General features: G+C 46.5%; 1 protein-coding gene across 1 annotated transcript in view; it reads left to right on the top strand.

Annotated features, from left to right (window-relative positions):
* Positions 1-19,918, top strand: part of LOC119951563 (zinc finger protein 239-like) — a gene marked incomplete at both ends in the record, with an annotated part of 33,988 nt that extends 14,070 nt beyond the window's left edge. Inside the window, one exon of the mRNA XM_038774752.1 lies at positions 19,440-19,918. Coding sequence (XP_038630680.1) covers positions 19,440-19,918 — 479 coding nt within the window. The remainder of the gene's footprint in view (positions 1-19,439) is intronic.
* Positions 19,919-20,697: the final 779 nt, after the last annotated feature.

Raw genomic sequence — 20,697 nt, 5'->3', positions numbered from 1 at the left:
ACACACACACACACACACACACAAGTGTTTCAATCCATTGGCTATGGAATGAGCTTAAAGCAGTTACACAGTCTGAAAAAATATCACACCACAGCAGGGAGACACCATACATGTATGTTCTGAGGGTCAAGGCTTCAGCTGATTGTCAAACCTGGAGAGATACAAGGAGAATAAAAACATGGAAAGACCGTGGAAATGTGAGGATTGTGGAAAGGGATATGGAGCCCCATCTGCGCTGGAAGCTCATCGACGCATTCACACTGGGGAGAGGCCGTTCAGCTGCTCTCAGTGTGGGAAGGGATTCAGTTGTTTATCCAACCTGAAGACCCACCAGCGAGTTCACACTGGGGAGAGGCCGTTCAGCTGCCCTCAGTGTGGCAATGGATACAGTTGCGCATCCAATCTGAAGACCCACCAGCGAGTTCATACTGGAGAGAGGCCATTCACCTGTTCTCTGTGTGGGATGGGATTCACTGTTTTATCCAGCCTGCAGAGACATCAGCGGGTTCACACTGGGGAGAAGCCATTCACCTGCTCTCAGTGTGGGAAGGGATTCATTCAATTATCCAACCTGCAGACACACCAGAGAATTCACACTGGGGAGAGACCGTTCACCTGTTCTCAATGTGGGAAGGGATTTTGTGTTTCATCACATCTGCTGAGACACCAGCATGTTCACAATTGATTACAGGGATTGGATTCTACTGTTATTGTTTCTGCTCTCAGTTACGTCGAGACTGCATTTTGTCCATTCTGACAGTTGTTCAATGGGAATAATCGGAAAGTTTCTTTCTGCTGGTTTCTAGTCTCACGATTTTGCTTCCAGTGGGCTGATGATATTCAAAACTTGTTGTGAATACCTGACTTTCAATTGCACAAGGACCACAGAGTGAAAGGGTTTTTGGAAGTTAAAATATGTTTAGAACATAGAACAGTACAGCACAGTACAGACCCTTTGGTTGTGCCAACCATTTATCCTAATCTAAGATCAACCTATCGACACCGCTTCAATTTATTTCTGTCCATGTGCCTGCCCAAGAGTCGCTTAACTGTTCCTAATGACTCTGACTCCACCACCTCTGCTGGCAGTGCATTCCACACACCCACCACTCTCTGTGTAAAGAATCTGCCTGTGACATCTCCCCTATACCTTCCTCCAATCACCTTAAAATTATGTCCCTCATGAGAGTCATTTCTGCCCTGGGCAAAAGTCTCTAGCTATCCAATCTATCCATGCTTCTCATCACCTTGTACACCTCAGTCAAGTCACCTCTCTTCCTTCTTCACTGAAGTGAGAAAAGCCCTAGCTCCTTCAACCTTTCTTCATAAGGCATGCACTCTAGTCCAGGCAGCATCCTGGTAAATCTCCTCTGCACCCTCTCCAAAGCATCCACATCCTTCCTAAATGAGGCAACCAGAACTGGACACAATATTCCAAGTGTGGTCGAACCAGGGTTTTATAAATCTGAAGCAAAACCTTGTGGCTCTAAACTCAATCCATTGTTAATGAAAGCCAACACACCATACTTCTTAACAACCCTCTCGACCTGCAACTTTGAAGGATCTACGTACGCGGACCCCAAGATCCCTCTGTTCCTCCACACTTCCAAGAATCCTGCCTTTAACCCTGTATTCAGCATTCAAATTCGACCTTCCAAAATGAATCTCTTCACATTTATCTAGGTTGAACTCTATCTGCCACTTCTCATCCCAGCTCTGCATCCTGTCAATGTCCTGCTGTAACCTGCAACAGCCCTCGACACTATCTACAACTCCACCAATCTCTGTATCATCGGCAAACTTACTAACCCACCCTTCCACTTCCTCATCCCAGTCATTTATAAAAACCACATATAGCAGAGGTCCCAGAACAGACCCCTACTGGACACCATTGGTCACTGACCTCCAGGAGGAATACTTTCCATCCACTACCACTCACTGTCTTCTTTCGGCCAGCTAATTCTGTATCCAGACAGCCAAATTTCCCTGTATCTCATGCCCCCTAACTTTCTGAATGAGCCCACCATGGGGAACCTTATCAAATGCCTTACTAAAATCCATATACACCACATCCACTGCCCGACCTTCATCAATGTGTCTTGTCACATCTTCAAAGAATTAAATGAGGCTTGTGAGGCATGACCTGCCCCTCACAAAGCCATGCTCACAAATAATCACAAATCCTATCTCTCAGAATCTTTTCCAATATTTTGCTCACCACAGACGTAAGACTGACTGGTCTGTAATTCCCAGGAATTTCCCTATTCCCTTTCATGAACAGGGGAACAACATTCACCTCCCTCCAATCATCCGGTACTACGCCAGTGGAGAGTGAGGCCGCAAAGATCATCGCCAACGGCGCAGCAATCTCCTCCCTCGCTTCCCGCCATAACCTTAGGTATCTCCCGTCAGGCACAGGGGACTTATCTGTTCTGATGCTTTTCAAAATTTCCAGCACATCCTCCTTCTTAATATCAACCTGTTTGAGATGCTGTTCCCATTTCTGGTTGGAACCCATTAAATCATGCCGTGTTACCATGAAGATGGGCTGTGGTGGTTACATAGCTCTTTTGTATAATTTATCTGGGTGCTTCTCACAGAAGAAAACTATCTGTAGATGAAGGGCAAGTTGTCCGAGGTGGGCTGGGAAACTACATTAAAATGTAATGTGGGACAGGCAACAGCTAATATTTAAGGAATTATTACATCTTTACAAGGGCCCGTTAGCTCAGTTGGCTGGATGGCTGGTTTGTGATGTGGAGTGACACCAACAGTATGGCTTCAACTGCTGTATCAGCTGAGGTTATCCATGAACATTGTCCCATGTCTGAGGTGTGGTGACCCTCCAGTTACATCACCACCAGTCAGCTCACTCTCTGAAAGTGGGGAACAGCCTCTGGTCCTTTGGGGCATTGGTGACTTTTATTTCACATATATTGAACAAATATAGATTCCTTTAAGGAACAAAACTCCAACAAGAAAAGCGATTCAACCGTGGCTAACAAGAAAAATTAGAGATTCCATTAAATCAAAGGAAGAGGCTCATAAAGTGGCAAAAATAGTAGTAAGCCTGAGGATTGGGAACTAGTTTTTGAATTCAGCAAAGGAGGACCAAGAAACTGATAAAGGGGCAGCACGGTGACGCAATGGTTAGCACTGCTGCCTCACGGCCCCGAGGTCCCAGATTCGATCCCGGCTCTGGGTCACTGTCCGTGTGGAGTTTGCACATTCTCCCCGTGTCTGCGTAGGTTTCACCCCCACAACCCAAAAGATGCACAGGGTAGGTAGATCGGCCACGCTAAATTGTTCCTTAATTGGGAAAAAATAAATTGGGTACTCTAAATTTATATTAAAAAAAAGAAACTGATAAAGAGAAAATAGAATATGAGAGAAAATTGGGGGGAAATATAAAAACTGACTGGAAAAGCTCCTATTGGAATGTGAAAAGGGAAAGATTAGCAAAGGCCAATGTGGGTCCATTCCAGACAGAGACAGGAGAGTTTATAATGGGGAATAAGGAAATGGCAGAGAAACTAAACAATGTGTGTCTGTCTTCATGGTGGAAGATGCAGAAATCGTCCCAAAAACACGAGAGAACCAAAGGACCAGTGAGAACGAGGGACTGAAAGAGATCCGTATCAGTGAAAATGTAGCACTGGAGAAATTAATGTGGTTGAATGTTAATAAATCCCCAAAAGCTGCTGCTCTACATCCCAGAGTGTTGAAAGAGGTGGCCTTAGAGATAGTGGACACATTGGTGATCATCTTTCAAAATTCTATAGATTCTGGTATGGTTCCTGCAGATTGGAAGGTGGTAAATGTAACCCCACTATTTAAGGAGGGAGAGAGAAATCGGGGAATCACAGACCCATTAACCTTACATCAGTAGGAGGGAAAATGATACAATCTATTATAAAGGATGTGATAACATATGAATTAGGAGCAGGAGTAGGCCACTCGGCCCCTCGAGCCTGCTCCACCATTCAATATGTTCCCGGCTGATCCGACTGTAACCTCGACTCCACATTCCCACCGACCCCCCGATAACCTTTCACCCTCTTGCTTATCAAGAATCTATCAGCTCTGCCTTCAAAAGACTCTGCTTCCACTTCCCTTTGAGGAAGAGAGTTCCAAAGATTCACAACCCCCTGAGAGAAAAAAGTTTTCCTCTGCCTTAAATGGGCAAGTTATTACTTTTAAAGTGACTCCAATTTCCAGATTCTCCCACGGGGGAAACGTCCTTTCCACATCCACCCTGTCAAGGCCCCCCCCCTCCCCCGAGCCTGTCCAATCATTCCTCATAAGACCAGCCTCCAATTCCAGGTATGAGTCCAGTAAACCTTCTCTGAACTGCTTCCAACACATTGACATCATTCCTTAAATGAGAGCAATACTGTACACAGTGCTCCAGATGTGGTCTCACCAATGTCCTGTATAACTGAAGCATAACCTCCCACTTTTGTATTCAATTTCCCTCACAATAAACAATAACATGTTGGGTTACGGGTATAGGGTGGGTTTGAGTAGGGTGATCATTGCTCGGCACAATGCCGAAGGGCCTGTTCTGTGCTGTACTGTTCTATGTTCTATGAAACGAGGTTCAGAGAGCACAGAAAGAGGCCATTCTGTCCATCGTTCCCATGCTGGCTCTTTGAATGATCCGGGTGCCGGACAGGCTGAACTTGTGAACCCTTCATCATGCAGTTCAGATGAAGATAGGCAATGGTGGTATGGTTCTGTCTCAGAAGGAACCTGTCAAGCTATGAAGGGCAAGTTGATTGGTAACTTACAATAAAATGTGTAATGATACACAGGCAATCGCATTTAAGCAATTATCACATATTTACATAAAATATAGATTCATTTAAGAAACAAAAATCCAACAGGAAATGTGACGCAACTGTGGCTAACAAGAAAAATTAAAGATTCCATTAGGCCAAAGGAAGAGGCTCATTGATAGATTACAGATTTATTGCATCACTGATTTATTGGTACCTTTAAGAATTAATGCAGTATAATTCTTCAATTCAGTATACATACAGACAGAAAAGGGAATATCCACAAGGCAAAGTCATTGTTTCAGATAAAAATATGAGAATTACTGGACAGCAACTTAATATGTGTCAGAATCTAACACAGTTTCAAGAAAAGTTGCATAAAAGCCCTCGTAATGAATAAACCATTGTTCTACAAATACATCTCGTAATGACAAAGTATCGCAGCCTTAGCAACACAAACGTTTACAAATAGTAACAAAGCCTTAGCAACAAGCAAGGTTAATGCAGAACACCTTGGGCGCAATTCTCCCAGACAGGGCGAAATCGGAAGGCTGGCGTCAAATCCGGGCGGGTTTGACGCCAGCCTCCCCCTCCCCGACCGGGAACCGATTCTGGTCCCCGGTCGGGGCTAGTATGCCGCGGCCGTAAACTCCGGCATCCCGGGCTTAACGAATTTCGTTAAGCCCGCTTGCCAGAGTTTGCGCCGGCTGACGCATCACATGACGTCAGCCGCGCATGCGCGGATTGGAAGACTCCAACCCGCGCATGCGCGGATGACATCATCGCGCATTTGCGCGAAACCCACGCATGCGCGGGCCGGGATGCCCCTCAGCCGCCTCGCGAAGTGATACAGCGGGGCGGCGGAAGGACAAAGAGTGCGCGGGAATCGGACCCACTGCCCGCGATCGGTGCCCACTGATCGCGGGCCCATGGCACCCTTGGCACGGCCGTGGTACTGCCGTGCCAATCGGTGCCATGGTTTTCAAAATCGGGACTTTACGGCCGTTTTTACGAACGGCCAGACCAGGTGTGTTTGCCATTCGTAAAAACAGCCGTAAAGGGCTTGGACTTCGGCCCATCGGCCAGCTGAGAATCGCTGCTGGCCGTAAAAAAACGGCGGCAGCGATTCGTGTCGGGAGTTGGGCATGGGGGCGGGGGGGAGAATAGCGGGAGGGTGACAGACTAGCGTGGCCGTAAAATTTTACGAACCCCGCTATTCTCCGCACCGTCGTGAGTGCGGAGAATTGCGCCCCTTATCTTCAGAGGATTGGTACACGTGGCGGGAGCGTGTAGACATTTAATTAATTTGACAGACATTAATGAATCTTAAGTAATGACCAATACCTGGATAACAAATCATGCTGCAAGTGGCAGAGTTTTTTGAATAAATCAGGAAGCCTCAGCTGAGAATTTGAAACCAATAAGGGGTTAGACCATTGATAAGAATTTCTTTAAGAATAAAGTTTCATGACTAAAGTTTGTTCTGTATTCATGCTTTAAGAAATTCTGAACCATCTATTGATTTCCTAATATTTTCTTATATTTTTGTTTAACTCTCTTTATTATGTTTTGATGTATTATTTGATGTGAATTTTGATTTATTTTAATGTAAGAGAATCAAGATGGATAATTAGCAATAAAGTTGTATTTTTGGACAACTCCAATCAACCAGATTTTGGGCTCATTTTTGAAAATAAAATAAGAGATCTTATCACTCATAAAGTTGCCAAAATAAGTGGAACCCTGAGGATTGGGAACTTGTTTTAGAATTCAGCAAAGGAGGATCAAGAACCTCAAAAAGTTGAGATAGGGTGGGGACTCTGGAGCGAAGCACTGCATAGGGTCAACTCCACCACCACGTGCGCAAGGCTCAGCCTGACGCAACTAAAAGTGGTACATAGAGCCCACTTAACAAGAACCCATATGAGTAGGTTCTTCCCGGAGGTGGAGGACAGATGTGAACGGTGCCAAAGTGGCCCGGCCAACCACGCCCACATGTTCTGGTCTTGCCCCAGACCTGTGGAGTACTGGACAGCCTTCTTCGAGGCTATGTCCAAAGTGGTGGGGGTGAGGGTGGAGCCATGCCCGATAGTGGCGGTCTTTGGGGTTTCAGACCAGCCAGATCTATTCCTGGGGAGGAGGGCGGACGGCCTTGCCTTTGCCTCACTGATTGCCCGCCGTAGAATCCTGTTTGGCTGGCGGTCAGCAGCACCACCCAAAGCTGCAGGCTGGCTGTCCAACCTCTCGGAATCTGTCCAAATGGAGTAAATCAAATTTGCCATCCGAGAGTCAGACGACGACTTCCACAGAACGTGGGAGCCATCCATGCAACTGTTCAGGGACCTGTTTGTGGCCAACGAACAAGAGGAAGAATAGCCGGGTGACCAAGAATCAGGGGAAAATGGTTGGAAGTCGGGGGAAGGTAGCCGGGGCATGGAGGCGAGAGATTGGCTGGGTGGGAGGGAGGGAGGAGGGGGGGGGGTAAAATGTCTAAACCTGAGGAGGGAGGGGCGAACCACAGTGGGGGGGGGGGGGGGGGCAGGGAAGCGGGAGCCGAAAGGAGGACACGGGATGCCAAAATGTGCATGACATCTCCAGGAGCAGGGAATGAGGAAACTGGAGATGGAGGACGGGAGGAGCGGCAGAAGCGGGAGCGAGCGTGGGACGGCAGCGAGACCCGTCCGGGAAGGGCGGGCGACAGCAACACACAGCACAGCCAAATATCGCACAGTGATTTTCTCCCCGGCACCCAAAGGTGTGCTTGCCCCCCCCCCCCCCCCCCCCCCCCCCCCGCCCCCCCGCAGGCAGTCGCCTACTTATGTGGTGTGGGTAATTTTGCCAGATGTATAGTGCTGCCACTGTCGAGCTGGTGCACAATACCCCACCAGTTATTCCATTTCATATGTTATTGTATTTTTTTTTAATGTCGGGGTGTGCCCTTCTCCTCTAAATGTGTTTACATATATGTGTGTGTGTTTCTTATTCTGTGCACATAACGATAATTATACCTTGTTCAAAAAAACCCAATAAAAACATTTATTAAAAAAAACTCAAAAAGAGAAAATTAAATACGAGAGTAAACTGGCGACAAACATTAAAACGACAGGAAAAGCTCATATTGGAATGTGAAAAGGAAAAGATCAGCAAAGACCAATGTGGGTCCATTCCAGACAGAGACAGGAGAGTTTATAATGGGGAATAAGGAAATGGCAGAGAACCTACACAATGAGTGTCTGTCTTCATTGAGGACATGAAATCGGACCAAAGACACGAGAGAACCAAGGGACTAGTGAGCACGAGGAACTGAAGGAGATTAGTATTAGAGAACATAGAACATAGAACGATACATCGCAGTACAGGCCCTTCGGCCCTCGATGTTGCACCGACATGGAAAAAAAAACTAAAGGCCATCTAACCTACACTATGCCATTATCATCCATATGCTTATCCAATAAACTTTTAAATGCCCACAATGTTGGCGAGTTCACTACTGTTGCAGGTAGGGCATTCCACGGCCTCACCACTCTTTGCGTAAAAAACCCACCTCTGACCTCTGTCCTATATCTATTACCCCTCAATTTAAGGCTATGTCCCCTCGTGCTAGCCACCCCCATCCGCGGGAGAAGGCTCTCGCTGTCCACCCTATCTAACCCTCTGATCATTTTGTATGCCTCTAAATGTGTGTACATATATGTGTGTGTGTTTCTTATTCTGTGCACATAACGATAATTATACCTTGTTCAAAAAAGTAGTACTGGAGAAATTAATGTGGTTGAAAGTTAATAAATCCCCAAAAGCTGATGCTCTACATCCCAGAGTGTTGAAAGAGGCAGCTGGAGAGATAGTGGATACATTGGTGATCGTCTTTCAAAATTCTATAGATTCTGGAATGGTTCCTGCAGATTGGAAGGTGGTAAATGTGATACATAATGTAACCAGGCTGTACCTGTATACTCGCCTTTTGTGATTCATGCTCTTGGACACCCAGATCCCTCCGAGTCTCAGAGCTCTGCAATCTCTCACCATTTAGATAATAAGCTTTTTTATTCTTCCTGCCACAATGGACAATTTCACATTTCCCCACATTATTCTCCTTTTGATAGATCTTTTCCCACTCACTTAACCTATCTTTGTAACTTCCTTATGTCCTCTTCAGAATTTACTTTCCTACCTATCTTTATTTCATAGGAGCCATAGTTTGCCATTCAGCCCATCAAGCCTGCTCCACCATTGAATACGATCATGGCTGATCATCCACTTCAATGCCTTTTCCCCACACTATCCCCATCTCCCTTTGTGTTATTGATATTTAGAAATCTGTCAGTTGGGTGGCCCAGTGTTTAGCACTGCTGCCTCACGGCACCAAGAACTTGGGTTTGATACTGGCCCCAGGTCACTGTCCGTGTGGAGTTTGCACATTCTCCTCGTGTCTTGTGGGTCTCAGCCCCACAACCCAATTAGTTGTGCAGCATTGGTGAATTGGCCTCGCTGCACTGCCCTTTAATTGGAAAGAAATAATTGGGTACTCCTATATTTATTATTCAAAAAAAAAATTGGTCAGTCTCTGCTTTAAACACACTCAATGACTGAGCTTCCACAGCCCTCTGGGGTAGAGAATTCCAAAGATTCACAACCCTCTGAGTAAAGAAATGTCTCCTCCGAGACCCGTCCTAAGTGGCTTCCTCCTTATTTTGAAATTGTGTCCCCGGGTTCAAGACTCCCCAACCCGGGGAAACATCTCACCTGCACCCACCCTGTCTATTCCTTTATGGGTTTTGTAAGTTTCAATGAAATCCCCTCTCATTCCTTGAAACTCCAGAGAAAAGAGGCCTAGTTTCCCCAATCTCTCCTCATAGGTCAGTCCTGCCAAACCCGGAACAAGTCTGGTGAAACTTTGTTGCTGTTCCTCTGTGGCAATACCTTTCCTAAGGTAAGGGGAGTAAAACTGCACACATAATTTACCGAAATTCACTAGACTCTGGGGTGGTCCCAGTGGATTGGAAATTAGCAAATGTGACGCCACTGTTTAAAAAAGGAGGTAGGCAGAAAGCAGGAAATTATAGGCCAGTGAGTTTAACTTCGGTAATAGGGAAGATGCTGGAATCTATCATCAAGGAAGAAATTGCGAGGCATCTGGATAGAAATTGTCCCATTGGGCAGACGCAGCATGGGTTCGTTAAAGGCAGGTCATGCCTAACTAATTTATTGGAATGTTTTGAGGACATTACCAGTGCAGTAGATAACGGGGAGCCGATGGATGTGGTATATCTGGATTTCCAGAAAGCCTTTGACAAGGTGCCACACAAAAGGTTGCTGCATAAGATAAAGATGCATGGCATTAAGGGTAAAGTAGTAGCATGGATAGAGGATTGGTTAATTAATAGAAAGCAAAGAGTTGGGATAAATGGGTGTTTCTCTGGTTGGCAATCAGTAGCTAGTGGTGTCCCTCAGGGATCCGTGTTGGGCCCACAATTGTTCACAATTTACATTGATGATTTGGAGTTGGGGACCAAGGGCAATGTGTCCAAGTTTGCAGATGACACTAAGATGAGTGGTAAAGCGAAAAGTGCAGAGGATACTGGAAGTCTACAGAGGGATTTGGATAGGTTAAGTGAATGGGCTCGGGTCTGGCAGATGGAATACAATGTTGACAAATGTGAGGTTATCCATTTTGGTAGGAATAACAGCAAACGGGATTATTATTTAAACGATAAAATATTAAAGCATGCCGCTGTTCAGAGAGACTTGGGTGTGCTAGTGCATGAGTCACAGAAGGTTGGTTTACAAGTGCAACAGGTGATTAAGAAGGCAAATGGAATTTTGTCCTTCATTGCTAGAGGGATGGAGTTTAAGACTAGGGAGGTTATGTTGCAATTGTATAAGGTGTTAGTGCGGCCACACCTGGAGTATTGTGTTCAGTTTTGGTGTCCTTACTTGAGAAAGGACGTACTGGCGCTGGAGGGTGTGCAGAGAAGATTCACTAGGTTAATCCCAGAGCTGAAGGGGTTGGATTATGAGGAGAGGTTGAGTAGACTGGGACTGTACTCGTTGGAATTTAGAAGGATGAGGGGGGATCTTATAGAAACATTTAAAATTATGAAGGGAATAGATAGGATAGATGCGGGCAGGTTGTTTCCACTGGCGGGTGACAGCAGAACTAGGGGGCATAGCCTCAAAATAAGGGGAAGTAGATTTAGGACTGAGTTTAGGAGGAACTTCTTCACCCAAAGGGTTGTGAATCTATGGAATTCCTTGCCCAGTGAAGCAGTTGAGGCTCCTTCATTACATGTTTTTAAGGTAAAGATAGATAGTTGTTTGAAGAATAAAGGGATTAAGGGTTATGGTGTTCGGGCCGGAAAGTGGAGCTGAGTCCACAAAAGATCAGCCATGATCTAATTGAATGGCGGAGCAGGCTCGAGGGGCCAGATGGCCTACTCCTGCTCCTAGTTCTTATGTTCTTATGTTCTTATGTTCTTATTACTCCAGCTGTGGTCTGAGCATTTCATAATGATCAATGTCAAGGCCACCGGACGGTGTTCATTGAGGCACCCTGCCTGGTTCTCCTTTGGCCCCGGTATGATGGTGGTCTTCTTGAAGCAGGTGGGAACCTCGGAACGGAGTAGGGAGAGGTTGAGGATGTCCGCGAACACACCCACCAGTGGGTCAGCGCAGGATCTGGGTGCACGGCAGGGACTTCGTCAGGATCCATCGCTTTCCGAGGGTTCACTTTCAAAAAGGCCAATCTGACTCTGGAGGCTGTGACGGTGGGTATGGGTGTGTCCAAGGCTGCTGGGGCAGTTTGTTGGTTTCCTGCTCAAAATAAGCATAGAATGCATTGAGTTTGTAGGGGAGGGCTGCGCTGCTGCTGAAGACTCTAAACGGCTTTACTTGTACCCATTATGTTGTTTAAGCCGTGCCACAACCAACGAGAGTCCATGTCGTTAATCTGTGATTCTAGCTCTTGGAGTCCTGGTATTGCCTCTTCAAGTCCGTGATGGTTTTGCGGAGGTCATACCTAGGTCTTTTGATGAGGTCAGGGTCACTTGTCTTGAACTCCTCAGACGTGGCCTTCCGTAGGGAGTGAATCTCCCGATTAAACCATAGTTTCTGGTTGGGTAACGTACATACTACCTTCTTTGACACACAATCTTCTACACACTTGCTGATGAAGTCTGTGATGGTGCTAGCAAACTCGTTTAGGTTGGCTGCTGAGTTCTTGAATATGGACCAGTCCACTGACTCCAAGCTGTCGTGTAGGAGCTCTTCTGTTGCCTCAGACCAGCATTGCATAACCTTCTTAACAAGATTATCCTCTTAATTTCTGCTTGTATGCCGGGAGAAGGAACGCCATCTTGTGGTCCGATTTTCTGAAGTGCGGTCAGGGGATGGGTTGAGAGGCACCCTTGATGTTTGTGTAGCAGTGGTCAAGGATGTTGGGGCCCCTGTTGGGACAGGAGATGTGTTGGTGGAATGTTGGCTGTACACTCGAGGTTGGCCTGGTTGAAGCCCCCGGTCACGATGAACAAGGTCTCCGGATATTCTGCTTCATTGTTATTTATAGCGGTTACAATTTATCAAGCGTCTTCTTCACTTCCGCCTGGGGTGGGATGTAGACCGCTGTGATTTTTTTTTATTTATTTATTTTTTTTTATTATAAATGTTTTTTATTCAGTTTTCATGTTTTATATTGAACAAATTACAAATTGTTAGAGAGAGAAAAAAAAAAACACGCAAAAATTAACATATATATTTACAGGTGAGCATCTTCGTAGTAATAACTGTGGCCTCCCCCTCTTCGCCGGCATACATATTTTACATTCCCCAACATGTTTATTGGCATTTATTTAGTTTGGTTTTGGGCCTTAGCTAGCCATCAAACCCCCGTAACGAGCCCGTAGCCCCCCCCCCCCCCTCCCCGCCGGCTACATTCCCCCGACTATTCTTCCTCTTGTACGTTGGCCACAAACAGGTCCCGGAACAATTGCATGAATGGCTCCCACGTTCTGTGGAAGCCGTCGTCCGACCCTCGGATGGCGAATTTGATTTTCTCCATTTGGAGAGATTCCGAGTGGTCGGACAGCCAGTCTGCAGCTCTGGGCGGTGCTGCTGACCGCCAGCCAAACAGGATTCTACGGCAGGCGATCAGGGAGGCAAAGGCAAGGGCGTCCGCCCTCCTCCCCAGGAATAGATCTGGCTGGTCTGAAACCCCGAAGACCGCCACTATCGGGCATGGCTCCACCCTCACCCCCACCACTTTGGACATAGCCTCGAAGAAGGCTGTCCAGTACTCCACAAGTCTGGGGCAAGACCAGAACATGTGGGCGTGGTTGGCCGGGCCTCTTTGGCACCGCTCACATCTGTCCTCCACCTCCGGGAAGAACCTACTCATACGGTTTCTCGTTAAGTGGGCTCTATGTACCACTTTTAGTTGCGTCAGGCTGAGCCTTGCGCACGTGGAGGTGGAGTTGACCCTATGCAGTGCTTCGCTCCAGAGTCCCCACCCTATCTCCATCCCCAGGTCGTCCTCCCATTTCCTTCTTGTTGCGTCCAGTACGGTGTCGTCCCTATCTACCAGTCGGCCATACATGTCACTACAGTTCCCTTTCTCTAGGATACTTGCGTCCAGTAGGTCTTCCAGTAGTGTCTGTCGTGGCGGTTGTGGGTACGTCCTTGTCTCCTTTCGTAGGAAGTTTTTGAGCTGCAGGTTAGACCGCTGTGATGATGGTAGAAGTGAACTCCGTGGGAGGTAGTATGGACGGTACTTCACAGTCAGGCATTCCAGGTCCGGGTGAAATAGTTCGCCAGAGTCGCCACGTCCGAAAACCAGGAGGAGTTGATGAGAAGACAAACCCCTCCACCCACTCCAGGTTCAGTCCTGGATGTGATTAACAGCAGAAATAACAGCAGAATCCAACCTGTCATCACTTGTGAACCCTTTGGTGTCTCAGCATGTTGGATGACTGAGTGAATCCCTCCCCACAGTGAGAGCAGGTGACTGGCCTCTTTCCAGTGAGGACTCGCTGGTGTGTCAACAGGGCAGATTGTTGTTGAAAACTCACCACTATTCTTAGAGTTCCCCCTATACCAAAAAGGGCCGACATTCTAAATGGTGAACAGGGATTCTCACTCCCTGACTCTGATGCAGGCTTCGGTGGGTGCTATTCAGGTCAAACTATGTTTTCAGGTTATCCCCCGATATAACCCATACCTTCACAGAAGATTTCATCTACTTACCACTTAGTAGCATCGATCCTTGGTCCCGCATTGCTAAGTAAGTAAAATAGACTTCGGAATAACCACTGTTTCAGGTTAAAACTTTTAAGTTATTTTATTATATATTTTTTTTCTTTTAAAAGATGCAATCACTGTCTTTACAGAAAAGTAAAAGGATCTTGCTTCTGGATCCTTCTGGTTGGTTGAAGGGACCTTCAGGCCCAACTTGACAATCAATCTTTTTAAAATCTGGTCTTCTTTCGATGTATTCACTGTTCTGCTTGGTTGCTATGTTCTCTCTTCCCCATGTACCGAGCTGTGAGAGCTGGCTATCTCTGAGTTGACTCTGCCACCTCTTTAAATTCTGGTCTTCCTTAGATGTATTAGCTGTTTTAGCTCGGCTGCTTTGCTCTGTCCCATGACCGAGCTGACTGCAAGCTGACTCTGCTTCTCTTGTTCGTTCTCTGCCTCTGTGCTTCTCTGCCCCTTTCTCAGGGTTCATATATTTTTCTGACAGGTATTAAGTTTTTATGACTTTATTGCAAAGTAGCTTTTACTTCACTTGGATTGTAAAAGGTTCCTTTAATCTGAAATTTTCTAACACGACTAAGTATTCATTTTGGGCACGACCTCAGCCCATAGATCTATTACATTGCGTCCTTTGTGATGTTCAAAATGCTTTGTTTCAAGAGGGGTGCGAATTTTGGTTCCTGTCATTTCTATAGTTTTATCAAATTGTGTCCCCAGCTCATAATTTTGACTTTGATTTGGGTCTAATTTGTGTTCTTGTAGACAGGTTGTCTCCAGTTTTCTTTAATTTACCTGATATAGGGGCTGGTTTAGCACACTGGGCTAAATCACTGGCTTTTAAAGCAGACCAAGGCAAGCCAGCAGCACGGTTTGATTCCCGTACCAGCCTCCCCGAACAGACGCCAGAATGTGGCGACTAGGGGCTTTTCACAGTAACTTCACTGAAGCCTACTTGTGACAATAAGCGATTTTCATTTTTCATGTCAGCAGAGCTTCACATCTATATATTTGTCTCCCTAGTCATTCTTTTCTATCTGCTGATTTTACTTCAATGAAGGTGTGAAACATGGCTTTTAGCGTAATGCTAAAAATCCACTTGGTTATAACTTGAAAGGTTCATATTTATCACCTAACGCAACTGAAACCCTCATCTATGCTTTTCCAGATGCTTACTAAGATGGTTAATTTCAATGAAGGTGTGAGCCATTGTTTTTAGCTTCATACAAAAATCCTGTTTGTTTGCTCATCCTGTTTGGGAGAAGGAATCTGCATTTTATAATCCTGCTCTTTGCAGCTGCTGTTAACCCTTTGTGGGATCTTTCCCTGCATCCTCTCATGTTTCTCTCAGACCAAATATTGCCAGACTTCCATGTTTCAAATGACACATCTTTCCATATTTTCAATTACAAGATGAATCACGGAATCTCCTCCCACAATCAGAGCAGGTAAATCAAGTGTGAACTCGTTGGTGTCTCCGCAATGTAGCTGATGTTTGAAACCTCTTTGTGCAGTGAGAGCAGCTGAACGGTCTCTCCTCAGTGTGAATGCGCTGGTGGGACATCAGTACCTGAGAGCTTTTGAAACCCCTCCCACAGTCGGAACATTTAAAGGGTCTCTCATTGGTGCGAGTGACATTGTGGCTAAGCAAGTGATGACCGAGTGAATATTTTCCCAGTTGGATAGGTGAACGGGCTCTCCCCGGTGTGACCTCACTCGTGTTTCATCAGGTTGGATGAGGTTCTAAAGCTCTTTGTGCAGTAAGAGCAGCTGAACGGTCTCTCCTCAGAGTGAACGCGCTGGTGGGACATTAGTCGCTGTGAGCTTTTGAAACCCCTCCTGCAGTCAGAGCATTTAAAGGCCCTGCTCTTGGTGTGAGTGACATTGTGCATCAGCAGGCTGGATAATTTAGTGAATCCCATATCACACACAGTGCAGATCAACGTCTTCTACCCGGTATGAACTCGCTGGTGCCTCTGAAGGTGGTGTAACTGAGTAAATCCCTTATCACACAGTGCAGCTGAATGGCCTCTCCCCGGTGTGAACTCGCTGGTGTCTCTGCAGGTTGCCAACGTCAGTGAATCCCTTTTCACACTGAACAGGTGAAAGGCCTCTCTCCAGTGTGAACTCGTTCGTGTCTCCGCAGGCTGCTAATGTCAGTGAATCCCTTTTCACACTGAGAACAGGTGAATGGCCTCTCTCCAGTGTGAACTCGTTTGTGTCTCCGCAGGTTGCTAATGTCAGTGAATCTCTTTTCACACTGAGAGCAGGTGAATGGCCTCTCCCCCGTGTGAACGCGTTCGTGTTTCCGCAGGTTGCCAATGTCAGTGAATCCCTTTTCACACTGAGAGCAGGTGAAAGGCCTCTCTCCGGTGTGAATTCGTTCGTGTCTCCGCAGGCTGCTCATGTCAGTGAATCCCTTTTCACACTGCGAGCAGGTGAACGGCCTCTCTCCAGTGTGAACTCTCTGGTGGCTCTGCAGGTTGGATGACTGAGTGAATCCCTTCCCACAGTCAGAGCAGATGAACGGCCTCTCCCCAGTGTGAACTCTCTGGTGTCCCTGCAGGCCGGATAACCGAGTGAATCCCTTCCCACAGTCAGAGCAGATGAATGGCCTCTCCCCAGTGTGAACTCGCTGGTGTCCCTGCAGGCCGGATAACTGAGTGAATCTCTTCCCACAGTCAGAGCAGGTGAATGGCCTCTCCCCAGTGTGAACTCGTTCGTGTCTCCGCAGGTTGCCAATGCCAGTGAATCCCTTTTCACACTGAGAGCAGGTGAAAGGCCTCTCTCCAGCGTGACTGCGTTGATGCCTTGCCAGCTCGCACAGGGCTGTGAATCCCATCCCACAATCCTCACATTTCCATGGTTTCTCCATGGTCCGGGTGATCTTGCGTCTCACCACGTTGGATGATCAATTGAAGCCTCGTCCACACACAGAACACCTTTACAGTCTCTCCCTGCTGTGAATGGTGTAGTATTTTTTCAGGCTGCGTAACTGGTTAAAGCTCTTTCCACAGTCAATGCTCTGTAACAGTCTCACATGGGTGTGCGTGTGAGTCTCAGTGCTTTTCCAGACACACTATTGTTTAAAATCTCTTGAAGCTGACAGAATAGACAAACATTTCTCCTTCTAGATTCAAAGGCCGATGATCCCAAGAATTGAGTGACTCAGTCAGTTCTTGACGTGATATTTAGTTTGCGATATCGGCCTCAAACTCCTCTCCTCTCGTTCGAACTTCCTGCAATCAGATTTTACAATAGTAATCATTGTCAGTACAGGATAGAAACTCAGAACAGACAATTCTAGTTTCTATTGAACATTCTTTCCTCTCTCTTTCGCTGAAATGCTCTAAATCTCAATCCCACAGACTCTCCCTCCATTCTCACTCTGCTGTATCTAATATTCACCCTCCCAATTCTCCTGAAGATGCTGATTCAGGCTGATTGACAGATCCCTGCTCAATGCTTCCTGTCCTGGACACAGAGACCTGAAAATCTTCATGCAGGCTGCCAGAAAGATATATGTCTATATTACCAGATGAAAAATGTGTGTAATATACAGACTGTATTCACTTACTTTCCCTCCCAATTATCCTGAAGGTCCTGATCAACAAATCTAAACTAAACTAAAACCTGTACAAGAGGAGAGAATCTCCATATAAGGACATTTACTGATTAGAGATGGGGAAATCCGAGGAAGAATTTTATTTAGTCATGGAATGGTCATGACAGGGAACTCACTGCTCACAAGGGTTGTGGAAGTCCAGATAATCAATAATTTAAAATTAAATAGATGGTCACTTGAAGAAAATAAACTTACAGGGGAACAGGGATATGGAGGGGGAATGGGACTGACTGGATTACTGTACAGAGAGTCAGCATTGACTTGAGTTCCCAAATGGATTCTGTCAGTGCTGCAATGACTGTGTGACTGGAAATATGTCACCGGGGTGTCTAAATCTTTGCACCTGAAATTAACAAACTGTTTTGCTAAGGGGGGGCGTCACAATCAATTCCAGTGACTACCCACATGCGCTTCGTGTCTGGGTGGGGTCACTCCCCCCACCCCCACTTTCCATCCCAGTTCCAGGGGTTTGGAGACTGGGCTCCGGATGAGTAATGACGGCTGCAGCTCCCACAATCCCGCGCGCGTTCGAGAAAGCCCTCTCTCCACCGCACGGGCAGGCGGCCCATGACTGCGCATGTCCGAGGGAAAGCTGCGCATGTGCGAGCCAGAGCCGGCCCTGACCTTCCGAATGACGTATGGACCAATGGGAAGGTTGGAGGACCGGAAGGACTCCGGTCCATCAGCCAATCAGCACGCGGCCTTTGTGCAACTTCCTCTTGTGTCCAACATCTGTGAGTAAAACATTTTCTTTTTTCCCCCTTTTCATTTATTTTCTCATTCTCACCTTCAATTGGTCACTTGCAGCAACTGAAGGGAAAGGAAGTTAATCCAGGGAGGGTGCAGACTCTGCAAAGCTTGGCCCAGGTCTCTCACTCTCTTAAAGACATTGACATCCTTTGCTCCCTCAGCTTGACACATTTATTTGTCTGGCGAAAAGGATGGTCTCGTTCCCAATGTTCACAATTAAAGGGCTGGTTTCCCCAGGAGATGGCTGACATTTAAGGGGACAGTAAATTGATATCTGACAGAGATATGTATTTTTAAATGGTACAGATTTGATATATTACTTATGATCCTGCCATAAAGAATTTTTTATAATTTCTAGTCTTATAATATAGTACTGTAGCAATATATATTTCCAGCGAAAGAGTTATTATGGCACAGAAGGAGTCCATTTGGTCACTCGACTCCATGCCAACACTCATCAGTCTCATTCCCCCTCGATATTAGATACAGCAGAGTGAGAATGGAGGGAGAGTGTGTAGGATGGAGATTTATAGCATTTGGGGGAAAGAGAGAGAAATAATGTTCCATAGGAAACTAGAATTGCTGTTCTGAGTTTTTATTCTGTACAGACAGTTGAGTTTTGTCAACTCCTTTTACAGGGTTTAGAAGAGGTGAATTTACAGACGGTAATCTCAAACCAAACCTCGCGCCAAGATCCGACAGAGTCACTTCATTCATCATGACCTGAATATCGTTGGTCTTTGAATCTGGAATAAGAAATGCTCGTCTGCTTTTAAAAAAATAAATTTAGAGTACCAATTATAGTTTTCCACTTAAGGAGCAATTTAGTGCAGCCAATCCACCTAACCTGCGCATCTTTGGGTTGTGGGGTGAAACCCATGCAGACATTGGGAGAATCTCCAAATTCCACAGACAGTGACCCGGGGCGGGATCAAACCCGGGTCCTCAGTGCCGTGGGCAGCAGTGCTAACCACTGCACTACCGTGCAGCCCACTTTAAAAATCAGTATCACTGGAACAGCTTCAATACCCACACACCCGAGTGAGAGTGTTCTAGTGCAGTGACTGTCGAAAGATCTTTATCCAGCTACACTTCCAAAAAGTGTCACATCATTCACAGTAGGGAGAAACCATACACGTGTTCTTCAACTGATTGTGAAACCTGGAGAGACACAAGGACACGGGGCAACATGGAGAAACCATGGAAATGTGGGGACTGTGGGAAGGGATTCAGACGCCCATCTCAGCTGGAAATTCATCGACACAGTCATACTGGGGATAGGCCGTTCATCTGCTCTGAGTGTGAGAAGGGATTCAGGAATTCATCCAACTTAGCATCACACAAGCTAGTTCACTCCGGAGAGAAACCATTCAGCTGCTCTGAGTGTGAGAAAGGATTCAGATCCTCATCTAAACTGGCGATTCACCAACGTATTCACACTGGGGAGAAGCCGTTCACTTGCGCTGAATGTAAGAAGAGATTCACTCAGTTATCAAACCTGCAATCACACCAGCGAGTTCACACCGGGGCGAGGCCATTCACCTGCTCTGTGTGTGGGAAGGGGTTTCGTGAGTCATCTGCTCTGCGGAAACACCAGCGAGTTCACACCGGGGAGAGGCCATTCACCTGCTCGATGTGTGGGAAGAGATTCAGTGATTCATCTGCCCTGTTGACACACCAGCGAGTTCACACCGGGAAGAGACCGTTCACCTGCTCTGTGTGTGGGAAGGGTTTCACTCAGTCATCTAACCTGCTGAGGCACCAGCGAGTTCACAAGTGATTACAGGGGTTGGATTCTGCTGTTATTGCTGCTGCTAATCACATCCAGGACTGGCTGGATTTGCGACTTTGCTTCCAGTGGGCTGATGCTTTTTGAGCCTCGGCAGGAGCATTTCCACTGAAATGATCCACAAAAGCCGATGATGGACATTTATTTTATCCTGGTTAGTAAGTAGTGTTTTCCCCCACTACAGGGTGATCTAAAATAAATATGTTTGTCTCTGTTCCATTGAGTCTACAGCACGGTTCCACATTCTCACCACTCGCTGGGTAAAGAGGTGGAATTGCATGAAATTGCTATTGGATTATTGAACCCCTTCATAATAATAAAGACTTCCACCAGGTCACCCTTCAGTCTCGGGTGGCACAGTGGTTAGCACTGCTGCCTCATGACGCTGAGGACCTGGGGTCGATCCCAGCTCCGGGTCATTGTCCATGTGCCGTGTGGAGTTTGCACATTCTCCCCGTATTAAGTAGATCTCACACCCTCACAACCCAGTGATGTGCAGGGTAGGTGAATTGGCC

This window comes from Scyliorhinus canicula, chromosome 17 (assembly GCF_902713615.1).
Source record: "Scyliorhinus canicula chromosome 17, sScyCan1.1, whole genome shotgun sequence".
In the NCBI taxonomy this organism is placed as follows: Eukaryota; Metazoa; Chordata; class Chondrichthyes; order Carcharhiniformes; family Scyliorhinidae; genus Scyliorhinus; species Scyliorhinus canicula.
The sequence above is the reverse complement of the archived record's forward strand: the minus strand, read 5'-3'. Positions and strand labels throughout refer to the sequence as shown.